Source organism: Seriola aureovittata, chromosome 6 (genome assembly GCF_021018895.1).
Source record: "Seriola aureovittata isolate HTS-2021-v1 ecotype China chromosome 6, ASM2101889v1, whole genome shotgun sequence".
In the NCBI taxonomy this organism is placed as follows: Eukaryota; Metazoa; Chordata; class Actinopteri; order Carangiformes; family Carangidae; genus Seriola; species Seriola aureovittata.
This window is the reverse complement of record NC_079369.1, coordinates 24113388-24136409: the sequence shown is the minus strand read 5'-3', so window position 1 is coordinate 24136409 and position 23022 is coordinate 24113388. Positions and strand designations below refer to the sequence as shown.

At 40.1% G+C, this 23022-nt stretch overlaps 1 protein-coding gene and 1 long non-coding RNA gene across 3 annotated transcripts in view; one reads left to right on the top strand and one right to left on the bottom strand.

Moving 5' to 3' along the window:
• The window catches only part of brinp3a.1 (bone morphogenetic protein/retinoic acid inducible neural-specific 3a, tandem duplicate 1), a 50331-nt gene that overhangs the window by 7766 nt on the left and 19543 nt on the right, over positions 1 to 23022 (bottom strand). For both annotated transcript variants that reach the window (XM_056379297.1, XM_056379296.1), the window contains exons 3-7: positions 21798 to 21988; positions 19963 to 20147; positions 4884 to 4989; positions 4187 to 4423; positions 185 to 407 (exon numbers count right to left, since the gene is read on the bottom strand). In XM_056379297.1, coding sequence (XP_056235272.1) covers positions 185 to 407; positions 4187 to 4423; positions 4884 to 4989; positions 19963 to 20147; positions 21798 to 21988 — 942 coding nt within the window. The remainder of the gene's footprint in view (positions 1 to 184; positions 408 to 4186; positions 4424 to 4883; positions 4990 to 19962; positions 20148 to 21797; positions 21989 to 23022) is intronic.
• On the top strand, positions 12023 to 20072 carry LOC130171341 (uncharacterized). Its single transcript, XR_008828125.1, has 3 exons — positions 12023 to 12578; positions 14825 to 14995; positions 19935 to 20072. It is a non-coding gene; the product is annotated as an uncharacterized LOC130171341 (long non-coding RNA).

Sequence of the window (23022 nt, the reverse complement as noted above, 5' to 3'; positions counted from 1 at the left end):
CCGTTCACAGCTTGCTTGAAAGGACTCGTGATGTGGCTGCAGGCTTTGGAATTTTTTTTTGCTATTTTCACACATACTCAGCCACACACAGGCATGCACACACACACACACACACACACACACGCATGCACATAACCACATCCATGTCAACAGAAAGGTCAGCAGGAATACTTCAGCTTCTCACCTCTCCCTCAGCATAACAATTTTGGGCTGAGTTCGACACCTCTTGCTGAGGGTGAAAAGCTTGTTGACGATGCGCCGCGCTTTGCTCAGGAGCTGCTGGGTGTTGAGCTCCAGCTGTTTGTAGCGCTGGTGAACGGCCGGCTCCATGGTCCAGAAGTACTGGATGGCGGACGTGTTCAGGGCGTAGAACGTGGGAAGCCTCCGAACGAAGTTCTGAAACTCATCTGGAAGGCAGGAAAAACAGGCGTGATGAGGATGGAACAACCTTTTTTTTTCTTCCTCCTACACAGGCCGAACTAACTCTCTCGTTTCCGTTCAACTACATTTGGCAAATTTAGTCAAGACTAAATGAGGGAATCACTTTGCAGAGGCCACATGGGCTCGAGAGCCACAGGGCAAACTGGAAGTGATATTGTTTGACGCATATGCTAATGGAAAAAGGCAGAGCTAAATGCAGGGTTGGGGAAAGATTTTCTTTTCTTTTTCTTTCATTAAGGAACAGCCAACAGCTTTCCCAGGGCAACACTGCGGCTCTGTCTGTGGGAGAACAGGGTGAATGAGGAGCACGGAGGATGATATGTGTCAGTCCCTCAGAGCTGCTGTCTGCTGCTCGCACAATGCACAGTAAACAGATTACGCTTCCGAGGCATTCAATAACAATATCATCATCATCATAATCATCCATTGCTTGAATGGGAAATCGATGCATGTTCAACACTTGTGTGAGAACCACCACTGTTTGTAATTAGTAACATATTAGTAACATTATCTTGATAACGCAACATCTGATTAGAAAACCAATTAAGTGTCAATGGCTTCCCTGGTGATTTTGCAAGGTGTATTACATGTTCCTGTAAAATTATTAACTTGATTAAACAGCTTGTAATAAAATATATTAAAAGGGTTTTTTAGGGTCTTCAGCTTATAAATGAGAGATGTTCCCCAGAGGAGACACTGTGTAGCTTCAATGTTTGTTCACTGAATCCCATGTTAAATAAAGACTGTTGCCTTTTGACAAATGCATTTGTGTTATATTTCACAAGGAGTTTAAAGTGTGTTGCTATGCTATAATTTTGCTCTAAATCCAACAAAAAGTCTAAACTTCCCATCTTTCCCCGCCTCTGTGACACCAAGTCACAACCCCATTCGTTCCTGCTGAAGATGTAAACATTTAAAGAAATGGGCCATAAATATATAGTTTCAAATAAGCTCATTAATTTCCTAAAACAGCTGGGTACTGTAGTTTTTACACTTGGTACTATTGCATTTTCGCAGGGACCATTTTCAGACACATGTGCACAGCAACTGGATGTACGTGCATCGACTCCAAATAGACTGCAGTACCTATGTTCATTAATGAAGGAACATGTGCAGCATTGTGGCTTGTATTTCTATTTTATATCAGACTGGATTTGCTCTTTTCATTGGATTTGTTGAATATATAACTTCTATAAATAGAATCTATAACACTATATATGATTTCTTCATTGTAAAAATTTGATTTTTGCCTGTTTTTCTTTCCATATCTTTATTTGTTCATTTGTTTGCACAATTCATGCAATAAACAAGCTCAATGGATATACATATGTGGGGAAAGAGTCCTCCCCGGCCCTATTTGGCCTCTTCGGTACGAAAAATATGCTGAATCTTTCAAGGCGTCTCGGTTCATTTGAGGCTAAAAAATAATAAAATAAAATATATTGATTAACTAAATACAGCAGAGGAAACACTAACTTAACTTTTTTTCCCCCTTGAGTTTCCTGTAGAAGATGCAAACTGCAAGTTGCTGCTGAACTACAGACCATTATTTTTTCACCAAGACAATGATACCTCATCCCTGGACACCCACTCTCTCCCCACCATTATTATCTTGTCAGCCACTGAACCCAGGAAGGTAACAGCGCTTCCCTTTTGTATGACTTTAAAAATAGAAAGCACTGTCAGATTTGGAGGAGCGTGAGCGTAGACACTGTGTGGGCATTATTAAAAATAACATGAGCGGGGTTGGAGGCTAATTATGTGAGAGGGTTGTTTGGCAGAATCTTCCCAAATTGCTAAATTGTGAGGTAACGGTGAATAAATAATGTGCCTTCGTAGCTGGGTTAATTTTAATGTGTCCAATAAATGCACAGAGCTGAAATATATTTTGACCAGGACCTGAGTACATATTTTACTCACTCGTCAATGGGTCTTAGTCTTAAATTTATTTTCAATATACTATTATGAATATGACTCTGATATCTGTATCACTGAAGACTGAAGATGCAGGCTTATGGGATTTATTAAGAATTGAGATACTGATCTCGAATCTGTGGTTTCCTAATTAAAGAATATCACACACACAGTGTAAGGTCAGAGTAAATCACTTCCACCATCAGCTGACTGTGAAAAACTCATTCAGCAATCAGAGTCATGATTATTAATCTCTCTGCTGCTGGTGTTAGTTGTTAGTTGTTCTATTGGATCAAATATTGCACATGAGTGGATCCCCGGGGGGGTTTCAAAGCAACTTAGTTATTTTTCCTTATTTAATACAACACCGCAACCGCGGTTCTTCAGGGCACCTTGCTGCTTAAGCTATTGCCAGCTGCGCGCTAATCAAGTTGCCCTTCGTACAGAAGCATGTAGCCGGTAATAACCACTCTCAGCCGGCGAGCTGCACAAAGAACAGCTTAAGGCAGGGGCTGGAAATGACTGAAAACAGCTAGGTGCCCTCAGAGCCCGTGGATGCAGCTCACAGCTTCGGTAATGGCAAGGGGGACACAGAGACAGAGCGGCGTCGAGAGATATACTCAAAATACATGACACACGACACTGTGAGGGCGCAGCATCCGTGTTAATGGTCAAAAAAAAGAAAAAAAAAAATCTTGTGGGATTGCTTTTGCTCTGTTTACTGTGTTTATCTTAACACTATGAGCACAATGGCGAGCTGATGGCCGATGTGCCTGTTCCTGCCAGTTACTCAGCTGACATTAAATTAGGTCAGCTAATAAAAACAGCTTAATAACAGCTGAGCCGTAAAGTATGAAATCACAGGTTACATCGCAGCGCTGTGGTTTGTTGCGTGGGTATAAAAAACCCTTCCTTTGGACTGAATCACTGTTGACCCAGTCACATTAGAGTAAATGCTGCCCTTTCATTTTCTGGACACTCAGATTTTCACTGAGCAATTTCTCCATATAGACTCAAATAGCAGGACAAGGTAGTTGTCTGAATGCCAGGGGAGAGGGTTGGCTCTTTTGACAATGCACACTGTGAGATGACAAATATCCCAACTATTAAAAGAGATTTTGCTATGCAGAGTCAGCCGTGCCTTTAATATCTCCGGCTGCTTTTAGGCCACTGGGGGAAATGTTGCCAATCAATAAGCAGCGGCTGCTTTATGGCAGGATTGGATTTACAGGATTTTTGCATCAATGTCATTAGTGCGCAAGTACCTTGATTTGTCAGACATTTAATTTAGCAAATTGTCTGACAAACATTTTTATCTCTAGTGAATTTGCAGAAATGTATAATATCACATTATATAATGATACTTTAAAACAACACAATAGATTTATTTTATCCTCACTGAGGCGTTGAGTGACCTAACATCAACTACTGCATAGTCATGTCTGCTGCTTTAGGTTTATGAGGAATTAATGTTTTGCCTTCTATGGAACAATTTACAGGCTATGACCACAGCTAACACTGGGACTTTGGGACAGTCCATCACATCTATGCAATTATAGTTAATAGGGATGATATGCTTTTCTCTGTTGTTTTCATATAATTTTGCAAGATGCTGCTTTTAAAAAACTGCTCCTGTGTGTACAGATGAATTCCCATTACACAGACTGGATGTAATTGCCCCTTATTTTCATGGCCTTTCTGTCTTTGTTTTCTTTGGCCATTGGCTCCTCTAACAATGGGGTGTAATTTGCTGTCAGTGGGGGAGGAAAGGGGGGGTGGGGGGGTGGGGGGGTCACAGTGATCGGATGAACGCAATGAGGAAAAGACTGACCTGACTCCTCAAAGTCTTGGTTGGCCATATTCCAGGAATCTCGGATTTGCAGTAAACTGGCTTCCATAGCCCTCAGATCCACCTCAGGGCAATTACACTGTGGGTAGTCCACGGCGCACTGGCACCAGCAGTCATTGTCCCGGCACACAAACTGGCCCTCCTCATTACAGCCGATGTAGCTGAGTGCTGCCTGCACGAACCTGCCCCTCAGATACTCTGGCAGTACGGCCTGCAGGCCTGAGGCAAGGACGAAATACATGGGAATGTCATACGGATGAATGAAGAGGGAGCTGTAAGTACTTCAGGTATTGCAGAACATGTTTTTAGATGTGCTGTTGTACGTTAGATCTGTAAATCATTGAGGACCAGCACTCATTTTTCTCTGTTTTTTTCTTTCTTTTTTTCTTGACACATATGCTCGGCGTCACATGCATTATGCTGAGATTCACTTAAAGTTTTATTTCTACTGCATAGTTCTGCTACTTTTGTTCTGATTCATTACCGCCTGAGACTCACTTCAGAACTCTGCAAGCATGCATTGCAAAAAAAAAAAGAAAAAAGAAGAAAAAAAAAGCGAAAGAGTGATTGAAGCTAAATTCGTTCTGACACTCTCGTGCTGCAGTTATAAGCTTGCCAGAGAACAGACACTGTGACAATTCCATCAGAAATTGGGGGAGTTCAATTATGGATGGCCAACCTTGCAAATGAATCTTGTTTTCAGGGCTCTGAACCAAAACGGAGCTGACAGAGTCGAGGTTGTCATAGTTACTGCATCCAAGAGGGCCCGTCCTTGTTTCGGTCACCTAAAGGGAGAAAAACAAAGGCACATAACAATCATCCACACTTAGAGAGGACGACACTAATGTAATTAAATATACAGAGAGAAGTAAAGGAAAAAAAAAAAAACAGGAAGAGGATAAGAGGGAGCACATGACTAAATGTCACGTAGAATAAGATTAACAACACCCTCTCTCTTCAATATCTCCACTCTCGAGAAACACAAAATATATTACGCATTATTTAGACTTCTCCGTTGTGCAAATCATATTTAGGATAATGACTCTGTGAGCTAGTGGGCTGGAAATTGAGTTGCGATAAAGATCCCTGGAGTAAAACGTAATGAGTAAGTTGTGGTGTCATCTGTCAAATTCATCTCTACATTGTGTTTACCCATTACAATGCCCACTGACACACATAACATGCTAAAATCCATCGTGATGCCAGTGTAAGCATGTTCTATTCAATTATATATTCGCACCCGAGGATTCATGTAATTGCCCGGTGCAAACGTTTACATGAGGTATGTAATATTGTTACTGGACTACACAGGCTGAAATGTGATATGACGGTTGGCAACAAAATCATCTCTTAATTGTGGGCTCTTTCCTGAAATGAATCTTAAAAGTGTACTCCACTAATTTAGTATTGCACACTACTGAAACACTGCCAGACTCTTTTTTTTTTTTTACATTGTAGAAAAATTGATTTAGCAGAACCAGACATATTTCAGATAATTTCAGCTTTTGCTGGCTTTAGATCACAAAATGCTGTACACGACTGTTGTTAGATATGCAGTAATACTGCATAGGGAGGTAATACTGCATATCTAAGAAAGGCAGGATATTCCCTTTAACTAATCCAGACTAACATGCAGTTAGCCAGATAAATAATCCAATTAATTCTCATGAAGTTGTCATCGTTCTTTGAATTTGATGTTTTATTTCCCTGCAAACGACTTGAACTGCATTTAATTGATCGTTATACAACTAAACATTAACTCCAATGCGGTTGGAGGATTGATTTTTTTAATCCTGGATAAAGTTATCTTGAATTGAACAAACCTCAACGACCAAGCTATAGGCGCTGTGAGACTGTGCTCAGGTACAGTGGTGCTTTGAGCTACATGCAAACACTAGCATGCTAACATCCTCACAATGACAATGCTAACATGCTGATGCTACACTGATATAAGTTTAGTTAATTGCTATATTAAAATGCAAACATTTGCTAATTAGAACTACACACAGAAATACAGCTGAGGCTGATGGGAAGTTTATAACCAAAGCACTGGAGAAATTAAAAACATAAAAGTCGAGATCAAAGTGAATACAATTTATCCTGAGGGTACATGATGCAGGAGTTTTTCAGAAATTTTACTAAAATCCACAAAAAATAGATCAAGTTAGTGCTTCAAGAGGAACGTGAATCACCAAAGTCAATAGAACTCCTTCTCTGAGGACAGTCAATGTCTGTACAAAATTTCATGGCAATCCATCACATAGTTGTTGGGATACAGACCCATCCCTGCTGCTGGGATGGCTAAAAAACTAAATATTAAAGCAGTCATTCTAAGTGTGAATGAGAAATGTGAATCATTTTGAATATACCTGCATTTTTTTGACCAAACTTGTGCACACGTTTGGTCACAAAGATCTGTTGTTCTGACATTTTAAACCACCTTTAACCAACTGAAACGTCAACGATCTAATAGAGCTATCTCACATGCTTAAACGTTAGCAGTTAGCATGTCAGATAATTATGTTACTAGAATTTCCTACAGTGACCCAGCGATAACAATGAACACAGTCTGTGATGTCAGTTGTGACAAATTTTCAGAAGTTACTTTATTGATTTATTAGAAAGGTTTAAGTAAATGGTGATAAGATTGTTTAGAAAGTGTTACTGTTGCATTAAAGACTGTCAAAGCACGATTTTAGGACCTAGAGCATCATTTCTCACTCTAGTTTTTTTAATGGATATATTTTTAAATCAGTTGGCGAACAACACAAACCTCAATCAAATGCTCAAAGAGTGTAACAAGTGATTTTTTTAGCAATTTTGGAGCACCTGTGGCGAAGTTGAAAACGGAACTACAATGGGACTATATCGTCAGCAGGCGTGATTACTTCAATCATCATCAATCAAGCCACTTCTCTTTTTCTTTCTTGCTCTTTAAAAGAATACAGTTTTTCCTAATGGCTGTCAGACAATTTATTGAAGGAGAGAACAGTGTTGAGCAGGTTTCACCGCAAAAAAAAAAAAAAAAAAAAAACTCTTCCCAGAGAAAACTGATGTGTCTGCGTGGGAGGTGTAAAGTCTCCATGAGAGATGAAAATGACACTCCAGGCGAGCTACTGAGTGCTGGAGTACTGCAGAACACATTTGGTTAGCATGAGTTTCTCTTGTCCCTCTTGTACAAATCAAGGAAGCCATTCGGTGACACACAGTGAGGTGCCAAACAAGTTGGCAGAGTTAGTCGGTTTGGCTCTGAGAGTGGGTCATCTCCCAGCCTGTCTGTAGAGGATATGACCACCTTATTTGTCCCTTCGCCATGTGTCATTATGGCATTTTTGTATGTCTGATAATCTCTCACACAATAGCTATGTTTACATAATTAGCGAATAAGACGGATGTGATTCACAAAAAGCACTGGAAGGAGGATTTGGATCTACTCGTGAGATCTTGGTCGTATATTGAGTGCGTTTGAAACGGTGGCTGGAGAGGGGCGCTTGGGTTTGCATACCTGCTCTAATACAGGTTAACTAACTGCTTCAGCCTTGTAGGAGTAGGAGAAGAGAAATCACGCCAGTTAACACACAGGGAGAAGACTCTGTCCACCTGTTTACCAGCTCATATTTGAGGAAAAATATGCACATACAGAGGCCTGTGGACATTCAAGCAGTGAGATGTGTGAGCAAGAATTGTTTGTCTGAATAAACAGCCTGTGCAGTAAATATCACTGTGTCCTTATCGTCTGTGCCGTGTGAAATAACTCTGCGGGTCACTCGGTAAACACATGACAACAGAACCTATGCTTCTCACTTGGTCTGTGATAGAAACCCAAATCCTGCAAATGGAAAAAATAGTAACAAACCATTAAGAGTCTAATGCTTATGTGAAAAAAGTTTTAGAAAACAATATAATGGCAGGAAACCGAACAGAACACTGCTTGTGACTAAGATAATGTTTCTTGTAGAGCATCTGTTTCTGGCTTGTATTTACTTATAGGAAAATTAAGTGAATGCATCCTCTTCCTGTTTTTAATAAGAAATAAAAAAACTCTCGTGTGCCAGGAGGAAATGATTCTCTGGGACAAATGAAGCTTTTGAAGCTGCTCAGGCAGATGATCCACAGTCCCACTCGACCTGAATGTGTTTATTTCTATTACCAGTTGGGTGATCTATTAAAACTCGCTGCTCATTCTCTGCTGGCTTAACTCCAAAACAAATTCTATATTTACATTTATTCTAAATTAAAATGTTGTGATTCAATATGTGGGTTGACTGAATACAATAACACAAAGTAAGCAAGACAAGAAGCAAACTATTTTAATGGAGTCGGCTTCAATTTACTGGAGCCGCTGGGCTATAACCAGAAACTGAAGCATTAAAGGTCCCATGTTTTATACTTGTCCTGTATTTTATTTTGAAGTTTTGATAGCCATAAGAAGATATAAATCCTGCAAGGCTGAATGGTGGGTCCAGGAGGGGCTTGGAGCAAGGCTCACAACAAAGCATCGACTGCTTTGTTGTGACAACACAAAGTTACAGAAGTCCTGATGGCTGGTTTTAAGGCTCAGTGTCTGAATACAGGCTGTGTGCATTTCTCTGTGGAACTGAGGCTTTGATACTTTCACAGTATTAATATAGAACCTAGACCTGCTGTATAATCAAAGAGGACATGGAAATCTCCCTTTATATAATATGGGACCTTTAAGGTAAATTGTAGACATAGGGTTTTTAACAGATGTGTATTCATGTATCGGACTGATTACACTGATGGTATTCTTTTAATAAAGTGACGATCTAGCCAAACTGAGCTCTTGTAGCCTTTGAGAACCCAGGGACTCTTAGTTATTATGAATAAAAAAAAAGGGAGAATATTTTCACACCATATTCATTTGAAGGGCCTTGTAGTGACATAGTGGATTTAAAACTTTGCAGTGCCATACAGAAGTGGTCTGGCTTGTGCTTAGAAATGAGTTTCTGGGCACCATGGTCATGCAAACTCAGGTGATTTGCTCTCACACCACCACTTCACGCATAGTTGGAGAATAAAACATTTTCAGGGTATTATTTCTTACTGCACTCAGCACTAGAAAAATTGTGTGTGGTGGCTTTCGTGCAGCTTGGCCCACTCGGAATCGAGCATGAGTGAACCTGATGTCATATGACTTCACATAAGAACAAGAATTTTAAAAAATGGAGAAGAGAAATGTGAAGCTGCTGGGTTTTTATCACAGCCAGGTATAATTAGATAAGTTATTCAATAACAAATGTGACACAAAAGGGAAAAAAACTGAACTAAGAGCAGCAAACATCTGCTACCATTCCTGGCAGAAGTGTAAAAAATGAACACTGACGGCAGAGACCAAAACGCACACGAGCAAAACAAACAAAAATTCCTCAACAACAGTCATGTGCGGAGTGTGGTAACTACCTCCGACACGGAAAGTCATTTGAATTAAGCAGATATTAGACTGTGTCAAAAGAAGAGATGAAAGTGATGTCCTTATTTTTTTTTTACAGACTGCATAATGATAAGGACATACTGCATGAATACCATGAAGAAAAAAAAAAGAGGATTCTTTCCAAATAATTTTCTTTTTGAGCAAATGCTGAATCCACTGAAGAAGTTGGATGAGAAGTTGGGAGTGAGAAAACTTAAGTAAAAACAGAATACCTTCTGAGACCGGCATAAAAAGATCTCACAACTTTTCGCCGCGAGTCTTGGAAGATGCAACCGCGCCGCGAGTCTCAAAGACAGAGCACCAGATTTGTGCTGACAAAACAAAGACGCACATAAAACACCGTAGAATCGCTCCTTTCCTTTGAGCTCACGGTTAGATTGTTCACAATCTCAGCTCAGTCATCCTTGACAAAAGCTTGATTTAGACCACGCATATATATATATATATCCAGGTTTTCACAGGGCAGCAAAGATAAACTGCCAACCTGGAGGGAAATCCATCTCCTTCGCTGTCACTTGCAAATTATTGCCAAACACCGTGACGGTGTCTTCTTTTAATATTTTCCCATAGGTCCAATAACTGTAACCACATCTTCTTGCTAGATTAATGACAGCAACAGTGGTATCCAGCCAGGAGGGAAAAGGAAGACTTGCCGCTGTAGGCAGGAAAGTTGTCTTTCTTCTTAAACATCTACTTTTGACAACTACAAGGTCAATGAGGGAACTAAGCACAGAGAGACATGAACAGGAATAAAAGCTGGGAGCTCTGTATGAGCGGTTGCACATCCAGTGTCTCTTTCAATCTCCTGCTGACAAAAAAATTCTGAACTGAGCTGCCGCTTTTCAATTTAAACTTATTAAAATATAGTCTTTTGAATACAAAGACATCATTTTGGGCAGGACAGGCAGACAGAGCTAAGGAGGGTGAGAAAGAGAGAGAGAGTAACTGACTTCCATTCTGCTTTTTTTTTTTATTATTGATGCGTTAACACAATTAATTAAAATCCGAGAAGCCTCCATAGGGATCCGCAGATTAATTCCTAACACAGACAGATGTCCAACTTAAAGGGGAAAATTGACCAAATGCAAATCTAAAGATGGCTTTTCTATGCATAGCAATGAGACCATCTGCAAAAAAGAACCCAGTGGAGCAGAGCATGTGTGCACAGTCAGCCTTCTCTATTAGAAACTGACCCCAAAAAAGAAAAAAAAAAAAAAAATTTTTTTTGTAGGTTTTACACTTATCTCAAAACCTCACGGGGCAGTTGTTGCTGAAAGGTGAGAAAAACATACAAGTTATTCTGAGAATGTGATATATAAATGACATGGATGGGTTTGGTGGGAGGGGTATGTATGTGAAGGGATGGGGGGGGGGGGGGATTATTAATGCTCCATAATTGAGTACAAGATAATTGTGCTGACTGTGTCGGAATAACTAACCGCTGCATTTAATGGAACATTTAATTGCACTTAAAGGCTTTTCTAGAAGAAGCAGTTTGTGATGCTTCCACGTGCTGCGGACGCGACTTCTTTATCTCATCGTGATGAATTTCACTTTGCCCTCCAGGCATGCCTTATGTTGTATTTTTTTTACTGTCTAAATACTCCTTAAGAGTGTATTCACTTGAACTCTTTCACTTTTTTTATATCTTTAGAGCTGACTGGTATGGCTGGAAATGAATATCACAGCAGTAATAAATACTTCATATAGTATGAGCTGACAAGTACAGATGAAATCACATTTTTATGAGGACCATCTGGGTGTTCAACACATGCATTCCAGTGTTATGCATTATATTAGAAAAACCTGCAAAACCAACACTTCAACAACAACTTGTATTAGTTTTGTGATTGAAATCAATCATTTAGAAAATAGAATAATGTCATTCCACATAAAGTTGATTGGGGGTAATATTGTAATATCTAGGTGTTTTTATGATAGCGGCTGTGAGAAAGTAACTATTTGCATATTTTCAAGGTTTTGTGGACATCTGGTAAAGCATCCATGGAAACTTAGCAGCGAAGTGAATGTATGGCGTTGAAATTCCGTAGAAGCAAAGTAAAGGTTTCTGGCGCAACTTCACCTACTTCCAAAGTCCAAAAAAGTCTAAAGTGGTCAAAAGTCCAGCAACACTTGCAGTAAACAGAAGAACTTCATTATTAGACCAACGCTTTTCACTAGGGACACTGATGAAGGCCATAAGCTGAAACCATAGACTGTATATAAAGATGGACGTAGCCTCTGTGACGTCACTCATAGGTTGTCATGAAGGAGGAATTTAACTGTAGAGACCAAAACCGTCTTTTGTACCAGGCTGTAAACATGTTTATTTCCGCTGTAAAGTTGGATATTACGTTGCGGGAGTTTTGAGCTCTAATATGAATATATATATATATATATATATATTGGCCTAATGTATGTATGTGGCATCACTGGAGCAAAGAAGATGACAAATGACTGGAAAATAATAACATAAAGTGTCTTAGTAAAAGCTGCTGGGACCCTCTTTGATGACGGTGGTGGAGATTATCAGCCATATGTGTCCCATCAATTGGATTAAGATCTGGTGAATGTGAATGCCACACCATATGATTCATATAATTTTTTTTTTTTTTCTCTCGTGCCCCATATGCAGGCATCTGCATTTGTTCTTCTCCCTCCATTCATTTTCCTTTATTTTGTCACCAGTCTGTGTGTTCAAGCAGAAAACAAATATTCCCATGTGGGCCCTGAAGGCATCCTTTTCAGCTTCATCTTACACTCTGTCGGAGAAAATGCAGCTCTGCCTACTGCCAGACATGTTGTTCAGGGAAAACACTGCTGCTGGTTGAGCTGACACAGTTCCACTCTCAGACAACCCAACGGCCCCCCCAGTGCACAAGCGCGATGGCTCAGGACGTGTCATTTCAACTTTTGGAGCAGGTGAGAGCCAGAGCCGGTATTTGGCATCGTAACTGGATTAAGCACTGCACAGCTGCTAGTTTTACTCAGTTTTTACAGCGGAGTGGGAGGAGGGCGTGATGTTAGGTTCAGTGTTCCCACTAGAGAGGTTATGCACACACAAGTAGAAACACATACCTCTCAGTTTCAAATTTACTGCAAGAACTGAAAATAATGGTGTTGCTGCAAAAGCCAGTGCATGACACAAATAAAACAAAATAAGGAAAGCATGATGACCGAGAAATGTTGATCCTCTCTCAAACTTGGCTTAGCTGGGATTCATCCCCATGTACTGTACACATATCTGTTTTCACTGAGAAGCTGCAACTAAATATATACAGCTAATAAATTGAATAAAGTGAACATGATAAAAGGAAACAACACTACAAGTTGGCTATTAAACCACCCGTATTATCTTAATCAGATTATGTCTTGCACAGTTTATAGATAGACGATAGCCTCTGTGTTATTGGTGTGTGGCCTCAGCAGGGCGACGCAGCACTTAGCCCGTTACCATGGTCCATCGGTACAGATGGCTCCGAGGCACATCCATTATTTAAAAAATGCACAAGCTTTAATATTATTATAAGACCAGTTAGGCGGGTGCATCTTTTACTGACTAAGATTCATCACTGCTGCAAATGCCTCATATGAATAATTCCACAAAACAGCATAAAATGTCACTTAGCAAGCTGCTGTTGTCAGATGTTTGAGCAACAATGGACTTTAAATGGCTGCACTTTCTGCCTGCTGGAAGAAGAGAAAAAAAAGTACAAGATAGCATTAATGTTTCATGAAAATCATCGCTCATTTCCAAATTGCCTTTTGCTGCACCTTCAAGAACGGTCGTTTGCTTAATCACCACGGCATGGTAAGATGTGCAAATCCACATTTGCATCTGAGATGCATTCTCGCCTGTTTACTCAGTCTTTGAGGATTTCAATGCACGCTTTAAGACCACTTTGTTGCACTGGCTTACACTCTAATATCAACCAGCGAGGGATAAGCTTATAAACTATGAGCAGGAAGAAGGGGAAGAGGGAGAAAATAGCATCAGAATGAGATTATTGTGTGCCCTCTTGAAAAAAAAAAATAAAGCCATTCAAAGCCACAGGGGAACAGAGGGGAACCTTTGCGAGAAGAAAGTGGAATTTAATACAGTATGTAGTGTTATGTTCACTGAGTCTCTTTAAGGGAAAGTAAGCTATGCTATTTTACAGGAGGTACCAGTCACTTGAAGAAGGACAGAGAGAGCAGATTTGATCCTGTGTATTTATTTCTTCTCTCCAGGCTTCACTTCTTTTACCCAGCTGCAGATTAAACGTCCTACATAGTAGAAAGTGAGTTGTCTTTTTTGATTATAAAGCAGGTCTATGTGCTGTATAAATACAGTGAAAATATCAAAGTGTGCAATCCATAGACAGAATACACACAGCCTCACTTTAAAAACTGTGCATTAGAACGAGCCGCCAGGACTTCTATAACTTTGTGATGTCACAAAAAAGTACAGCCCCCAGCCATGACCCGCCCACCTGGACCCCAGATCCAACCTTGCAGGATTTGATTTCTCCAAGTGTTTACCTGATATCTGCTATATTTGTATTTGATCACTCAGAAAACAGTTAGCCAATCAAAAAGAGGTTCAGAGCCCCTCTTCTGATTGGTTGTTCAATCTGTTGTGACTAGAGCTCCAGAGAGAAGCCCTAAATAGGAGATGTAAAACTACATTGAGATGTTTTTTGGTTCTTAAAACCACAAATATATGTTCTTATGGATCAACACTTCAAAGAAAACACCACAAAAGTGTAAAATATAGGACTGTTAAAGAGAAATAGTCATATATCAGACTAAAACTAGAAACTATCATCCATCTTTTTCTACCATACAACGATCTGAAGTCTTCTCACCTATAACCTCTCAAGCAAAGGAAAACCTGTGGAGTTAGTTAAAGGTTAGAGGAGTGGTGAAGAGAAAAAAAAACAGAAGAATGTTTATCTTCCTTTCTGAATAATGAAAATGCTAAAAAATCAGCCAGTAATGAATTATTCATACATGCTCGTGATAACAGAGGCCGGAACGCTTTGTTTTTGTTTTTTTGTCTTATTTATCCTGCCATCAAAACTGCCCCAAACTCAGGGAGCCGTGTTCTCTGCAACTGTTCCTTAGCAGCCATTATCTGATTTCTGAAGCTCGAGTTTTACTTGTGTGTGTGTGTGTTTTTTTTTCAGACTCCAACAAATGAAGCGTGACGCTGCATGACTGACTGAGCACTCAGGGCCTCGCACAGCAAATTGGGTCAAACATTCCTTATCACTTCTCCTCCCCGTCAATGATATTCTCCTCCCAACTTTAGTTTAATGAATCTTCAATACGGCAGAAGCCTGGGCTGCAAATCAAAGGTAAGCGCATTGATTGATGCAGCATTTCCTGTGTACCTGCTGCGTACACGATCCCGGGGCTAAAAGGCCTGCTAAATAAGGCCTGTCTGTCCCCGTCTCATCTCTGCTGTTCGGTCGCATGACACCTTAACTCATACCACAAAATGTTTGACAAATGACGGAGGCTCTCAAAGGAAATTACTGAAATGGAAAGGCTGATTCATCACACTATGAAACAGCACAGCCATTTTTTTCCCCCCACACTCCTATCTCCTTTTTCCCGTCTTTGATTATTTTCCAGTGCAACTGTGCTCAGTCCTACAGTTCCTCCTTCAGGCCAGACATTTCTACCATTTAAAATATGTTATCTCTTAAAACCAGGGGACCACTGCTTTTCTTAAAGGCAGCTTTGTTTTGGCATCCGTCTTCATTGGGGTGAGGTAAAAACCCATGTTCGGAATTAAAGGCTGCTGACGCTGTGAATATTTTACATCAGTCACCTGAAAACGCCGTACAAACAAATGTACCCCAGAGGGCTTTTTCTCCATTCATCTCAATCAGAGGGGTTTTTAGCAGGACTCTGGTTCAGTGGCGGCTGCCAAATCAGCTCAACGTCCTCTTGCCAATTCACTTTAGAGAATGTACAGTTCTATCTCTGATGGGCTCTATAGTGGGGCATCAATAAGGACAAGTCCATGAAAAATGGGCTGTGGCTCAGAAAAAGGCAAGCAGTTTAGTTTTTTTTTTTTTTTTTTTTAAGCTGCAGCCACACAGTCAGAATTAGGGAAATAGACACTGATGTTTCTACTTTTCGAGTGGAGCTCTGTATTAAGAGGCTCCTGCTGGCTCCTTGTTACTCACTGGTGACCGCTCTTTGTTTGTTTTTTACCCGGGATATGAAGTGACAACCACTCCACCCGATGTGCCAACATACCAACCAATGTACAAACTAGACAAGAAAATTAACAGAAAATTGTCAACAGGCATTTCGCAAACTGTAAATAAAGATGGACATAGCCTCTGAGATGTCACCTTTTTATCCGTTGGTTGGATTGGTTTCTGAAGGTTTTGAAGCTCAGAGTGAGCTGCTCTGCCATCGTCATCTTGGCGGCACCTGACTCCGCCTACCTCCCAGCTAATCCAAAAATGGATAAAACCGGTGGGGTGCGTGTGAAGCTGAGAGAAATTTGTGGCAAGCATGCGCTCACCCACCTGTCACTCAAAGTGGCCACGCCCGCAATCATGTATAACCTAAAGCCTTAATAAAATACAAACAGGTGAATTAAAAAAACTTCACCTCCTGTACAGATGAAGCAGGAAATTAGTGTTAGAGACCAAAACTGTTTTTGTGCCAGGCTGTAAACATGTTTATTTCTGCTGTAAAGTTGGGAGTCTATGGGGATTGACTCACCTTTGAAGCCAGACTCTAGTGGTCATTTGAAGAACTGCGGTTTTTTGGCACTTTAGTGGTGGCTTCAATTTTCAGCCCTAGAAGTTGGTGTTTGGTTAATTCCAACTTCTCCAGTGTGAAGATTTGCAGTTATTTTTTTCTGTTTTTATATCATTGTGATGTGGTATGTTGTTCACAGGAAACAAACAATTTAACCACATGGGAAATAATGGACAGAGTTCTTTCATAAGATAAATAAACCATTAAAAAATCAATCTGACCATCTGAAAAGACTGGGCTGATGTTTTGGAGGTACATGGTTTTCACAGGACAGAGAGTAGTAATGCTACGGTAACAATGAATCACATCATAATAAGGATTTTGGGTTTTGTGAAATATTAATATCTGCTTTTTAAAGTCTGACACCTGAGCCAGCTCCATTTGCTGATGAAGGCCATGACAGTTCTCCAAATGCTGCTTTTGAAGTAAGATTTTTTTACAGTTTTTTTGTTCATCAGATGCTTCCCCATTTTATCTCATTTATTCTTCTCTCAGTTGATCTCAGGTCGTTTCAGTTTAGCTCATCTTTTTTTCTTTTTTCAGTATCACATGTTTTCAATATTTCACTACTGTCTCACAGCGAAGCAGCAGCTTTACCCAGCGTCATTGCAGGAAAGAGACAGGTCCCAGATCTGTTGAGACAGGTCCCACACTGTGGTTAATATTAAAACAATAAATGTGGATCCATTAGTCAGATCAGAGGTGTTTGTTCCCGATACATCCAGTCCCATAACTCCCACTGCAGAGACAGGTGTAATCACAGCACACAGCCTATGATAAACAGGAAACTGACAGTGTCTCAGATGGGTGTTTTTGCAGGTTGCTGATTTTACCAACATTCTGCGACGTTAATCTGTTGTTTACCACAAGCAAATATAAACACATTAAAGCCACGTGAAGAAACAGATTCTCAGGAAAGCACAGAGAATTCTGTGTGCGGCGCGAAGGGCAAACTCAGCCGATTCAATTCATTCTGCTAGATAACAACTGACAGAGTGATGAATGAACACTCCCCAAAGGTATTAAGCAGTAAAAGATACAGGGTGATATTTACATCACAAGCATATTTTGATATGCATAGTGGCGCTGTTCCATATATATGCCCGTGAATACACACATGAAGGAGCAAGTAAACAATGCTGCTCGATTCATCTCCTTTCTTGGTCCAACTCCCTCTTGCTCATTGAGCGTGCAGGTGCGCATGTTTTTCTCCAAAGAACAAGTTGAAACACTATAAATCGTATACAATGGAAGGTTAGGAAGAAAAGAAATATACTTTTAATCAACTGGCGAAATAAAGAATGTCAAGTCAATCAGTCAGTTTTCAATATTTGACTTAAATTTTATCAATCAGTTTCCAGATTGAACATGTTCTTTCATAGAGGTGCAGCAGCAGGACAGCGGTTTCTGAAGAGAGCCACCTGACACCTTATGGTGCCTTAAGGATGGGTTAATGGTGCTGCAAGATTTAGGCCAGCGCCCGTTTTTTTTTTTTCTGCAGAGAAATGTTCTGTTTCTGTTAAATGATGCTTCACCACATCATAAAACAAAGCGAACAAAACACAAGCAAAGTTTCCCAGGTGCACAGCAGTCGGAAACAGCGACTGTCAGACCAAAACTGTGAAAAGATTTGTCACTGAATTGATCTAAAACGGAGTTCTTTAAATGCAAATAGAGCTGAAAGAAATGCTGATACATCTCAGTTCAAGACGACCGAACCTAAGCGGACAAAAGAACTGAGATCAGACTGTTTATAGTGAAAGCTACTTGGCTCATGGGTTTTCTTGTACTGGAAAAATGTCCCGCTCTGGGTTGAAAACTGCAGCAGTGGCACCAAGGTAGACATTGTGAGACAAAACACTCAAAGATATTGAATATTTCAAGTGACTAAGAGAGATAATACACCTTTATCTGCAAATCTGCACAGCAACATAAAACAGCTATGAGGAAGAGGCCTATATTATCTTACCAAATACTGATATAAGTTCATATACAGTACATCACAAATACTGCATGTGGATTGGTGATGGGTAGGGTTAAATTAAAACCAATATGAAAGGATGCTGTAGTTTACAAAACGTATGTGATGCATGACACAATTTGCCTGAAAGTTCTTCTGAGGAAAAGTTTCAATCAAATCAAATCAAATCAAGCTTTATTCGTACATTTATACCTTTTCGTGCAAAGACGGCGACACAAGGTGCTTAACAATAATAAAAAGTATTAAAATGAACTGAAATAGGACAAAATAGGTAGAAAGATAAGTAATCAGATTTAAGAAAAGACTGAGCGAAAAAAAATCTGTTTTTAGACTTTCTTTTAAAAGTAAGTAGAGATTGTGCCGTCCTCATCCTGATGTGGACTAAATGTATTTAATGATGAGAGGTTGCCCCATCAAAGGTGTTCTCTCTGAGTTACTCTCTGCTCCTCAAGTAACCATAGGTAACCTCTGTAAAGGCTGCCACTGGGTTTCTGGCTTGAACATTATGTGATGTCTTTTAGTCCATTCACTTTGAAGTGTTCATTAATTAAAAAAGTTTATCAGTCCTTATGAAGGTTCTGGTCTGTGAACGAAGGCCTGAGATTGTGTTATGTTCTTTTAAAATATGTTTTAATAATCTGCAGCATAATGATATTGTGCATTTGAAACAAGCTGCAGTCCGCACTAAAGGGCCTATTGATGGGTCGTAAACTGCATACAGTAATTGTTAGTAAGTGCTAAGTACTTGGCAAGTACTGACCACTGTGCAGCGTAATTTTCTTAATTTGTTCCAATACTTATTCCCAGAGGGAAGCACAAGCGGCCATTATTATCTCAAAAACATAAGCACATAAACAGCTGTTAGTGTGAGTCAATGACTCACACTCTATTAATCACAGAGTTACATTTAAAAATCACAGCAAGAGTTTGCTTTTGCCACCTTCTGTCCAATTGTTCCGTAGTATGTGGCTTTTACAGCATTCAATAGGGCTGCATGATTGCCTGCACATGTTTCATGATAAAGATCCCATCATATTCTGTTATTACCATATTGTTTGCATACAGACTCTATATAGTGGCATCAGGGGCTTGAGAGTGATCTTTATAATGTTTGCAAAAAAAAAAAAAGTGGTTTAAAGAGTGTGTAATGAATTAATTTGGAGACTAAATCCACAGAGGCAAGAAAAAAAACAAAAAAAAACAGCACCCTGATTGAAAAATACTGTAGCTCTTCTCATTAAAAATAAGCAAAACCTGCTGATTGTACGGTTTCCATTTAAATGCCCTAAATTGTCTGTGATTTCATTAATTCCTTAGTGAAAGAGCTAATCCAGACTTTTTCTTAATATAAATAAATCCAATCATTATGTTTATCAACTGAAACAGAATCTGATTTGTACAATGTCTACATGGAAATGCTGTAATCATACATGAAAAAAAAAATCCAACAATGGGAGCATTTTAAATCTTTGGCAAATTAAATTTTTTATTTATTTTTTTTTTATTAAATTGCTATTGTGTTGTGACAGAAGCCCAGCAGGACAGCAGGCGTTTTACCTTGATGGCAGTGGAGGCGATCTGGATGTGGTGCAGCTTGTGCAGGGTGCTCTCCCTGTCGATGAAGTAGGAGGCGGCCAGCTGGTGCAGAGCTTCCAGAGTCACAGCTGTGCCATTGGATTCGCTCACTTCAGCCGTCCGACTCAACTTCCGCTTGTCCACAAAGATCATTAATGACTCTTCCCCTATGAACACACGCACACAGATACGTACACAAACTTCGTTTATGACTCAGCCCTTGTGAACACACACACTCACACACACACACAAACACACACACACACAATGTTCTCTGTGGCGTGGTGGTAAATATTAACCAACGAACACCTGACAGCACTCATTATACAATCACATAGGCAGGGAAACAGCACATCAGAGGGTGAAAATCTGCTCACAGTCTCTACCAATTTTATCCCGTGTGCAAATTCACTGACAATAAATCTGCAGCCACAATGCACAAATGGATGATGTTGTCTTTCAACACAAACGAGAGCCAAAGCTTTCAGAAGACAGTGTATTGACAGATGTTGGAGGGAGTGAGAGATCAATAGAAACATCCTGTCTAACAGCATTAGGTTTTATGGGCAATGTGCTTTTAATTTGGAGAGACACTAAAACTAGCATAACACTCAGGATAGATAAAGGGGTTAACACTTGTCTCCAGGTAGAGAGAGAGAGAGATATGACGTGTTAAATAGCGAGATTTAGACGTGCTGGTAGCTGAATATTTTTAACCTTTGGGCATAGCTAGGCTAGCCGTTTCCCCCTGCTTCAATTCTTTATGCTAAGCTAAGCTACTAACCCTCTCATGGTTCCAGCTTCATATTAAGCCTAGAGATGTGAACGTGGTATCCATCTCCTCATCTAACTCTCAGCAAGAAGCAAATTACCATATTTCCCTTTTTTAAAACCAATGCAGCAGCATGGTGTTCTTTCAGTTCAGTTCAGTTTATTTCAGTCCTTATTAGTATTTATACATAGTAAATACATATGCAAAAAAAGCATAATATTGGCTTAAAAGGTGTGACTTTGCATGAATCGGCAACCCTCTCACTACAAGCCAATGTATAGTCAGAGAAAATAGTCATTTTTCCATTTTCAGTTTGGGAGTAAATCATTTTGTGCTTTATATGTTGTCTGTGCAGTTTTACTTACAGTAATACTAACAAGGAATTACAATACAATACTGCACTAAGATTCCCAAACAAAGGCTAAAGGTAAAAGGTTACATCAGGCCATGGTTTAGCCGCTGATCTTCTCACATAATGTACAGGATTGTCTTTGTAATCTATTTTAAATACTGTTGGTATTCATCTTGGCTTTGAGAGTTTATGCGCAAGAGAGAGAAAAAGATGAAAAGAGCCAGCAGAGGAGCTGGGAGGAGATTTTGCAGAAGATAGCCACGGGAGCTTTGCTGAGCTTCTCTGGCTAACTTGCATCTATTGTTATGAAAACAGAGAATCCACTGACATTTTTCTTTCTTTCTTTCTTTTTTTTTTTTTTGTCAAACAATTCCAAACATAGATTTTCCATGTTGAATCAGAGAATATGAGCTTAAACAACCACAAATCATCCCACGTTCACAGCTGAGCCAATATTTAGTCAAATATTTAGTTGTTTGAGGACAATGCACAAAGCTTTAGAGCTTCAGAGATGATTAACAGCTAGGCTTTACGAAAGATTACTCTTTTAAGGCCTTTGTTTGGTAGCTGATGGTCTGTGAGGGCCAAATGTTCATACTTGGTCTGCGGCACCTGGATGCCCAAAAACCTCACCTTTTAAAAACATGTTGTTAAGGTAAGACAATAAAACCACAGCTCATCTCTTTCATTTACCTCCCAGTGTAGCAGAGAGCAGGAAGTGGGTTCCGTATTTCCTGATGATGTTGTCAGTGATGGCGCCGAGACTGGGCCTCCTGCCCAGCTGCCTAATGGTCTGGAGGAAGTCGGGGTCCAGCGGCAAAGAAAAGCCATTGTTCTCTTGTCTCTCAAGGGCCAAGCTGTTCACCTTCCAGCGGCCAAACTCCCTGCAATGTCACACAAACACATGCTCGTTGTAAGCAAAGGACACACCACACATGAAATGCCGCGTGCAGGCACATTGGAGAAAAGGACAAAGGTTCTAACAGAAGCCGCGTTGTTGTTTGGGCTTGCACATAATTTGGAGAGCATTTCTATCACTGTCAAGAAGGAAGTGACAGGGATCTGGAAGACATTTCCATTAGGGGCAAAATAAAAACACTGATCTTAACGGTTGTTTTCTGCTCCTTGAAAAGGAAGAAAATATTTTGGGGATTTTACAGTGGACAGGACACAGCTTGCCCCGCAGGAGGAGGCTCATCTTCAGATCTATTCCTTGCCGGGCGTTAAATATGATGTCCGTACGACCTCTAAGTGAATCCTGTGTGCCGTTCTTTGAAAGACGAATGGTATCATGCTGCTTCTACCTCCAGCTTGCAGAATTACTTTGCACCATGCTGGAAAAACATCGTCTTTCTCCACCGATTTTAAATAATAGCGCAATCTTTTCTCATCTTGAGTCACTTTTTTAAGGCGGCGCGGTTCGACGGGCTGTAATCATGGATGGAGTCTCGCTGCTTTCTGGGGCCTCCTTTGGAGGGAACGGGATTCGTCTGAAGTCGTTTGATATTCAGCCCGGCCTTGGAGCATGCCAGCTGCCTTTATCTACCAAGAGCAGAGACTGAGTGCTGCTGCTTGATGCATAGATTAGCTCTATTCAAATATAGCTGGTAATAAACATGGTTCTACCCCAAACCTAGCAGGGGAGAAATTGAAGACCTTTCATTCACTGTTGGGTGGGAGGTTGACTTATCTCTTGAGAAGAAACACTACAAATAAACTGGTACATTTCATTCCAGTGAATGTGTTTTTTTCTGTGTTGAGCTTCAATAGGTGAGATTTACATGTAAAAATATACACTGACATGTGGAAGAGTGGCTGCAACACAAAACATAGTGCATCTTATATACACATCTCCCCTCCATAAGAAACTATACATTTGCTGCAGCCTCCTTGTTCAATGTCTAGAGGATGAAGAGCT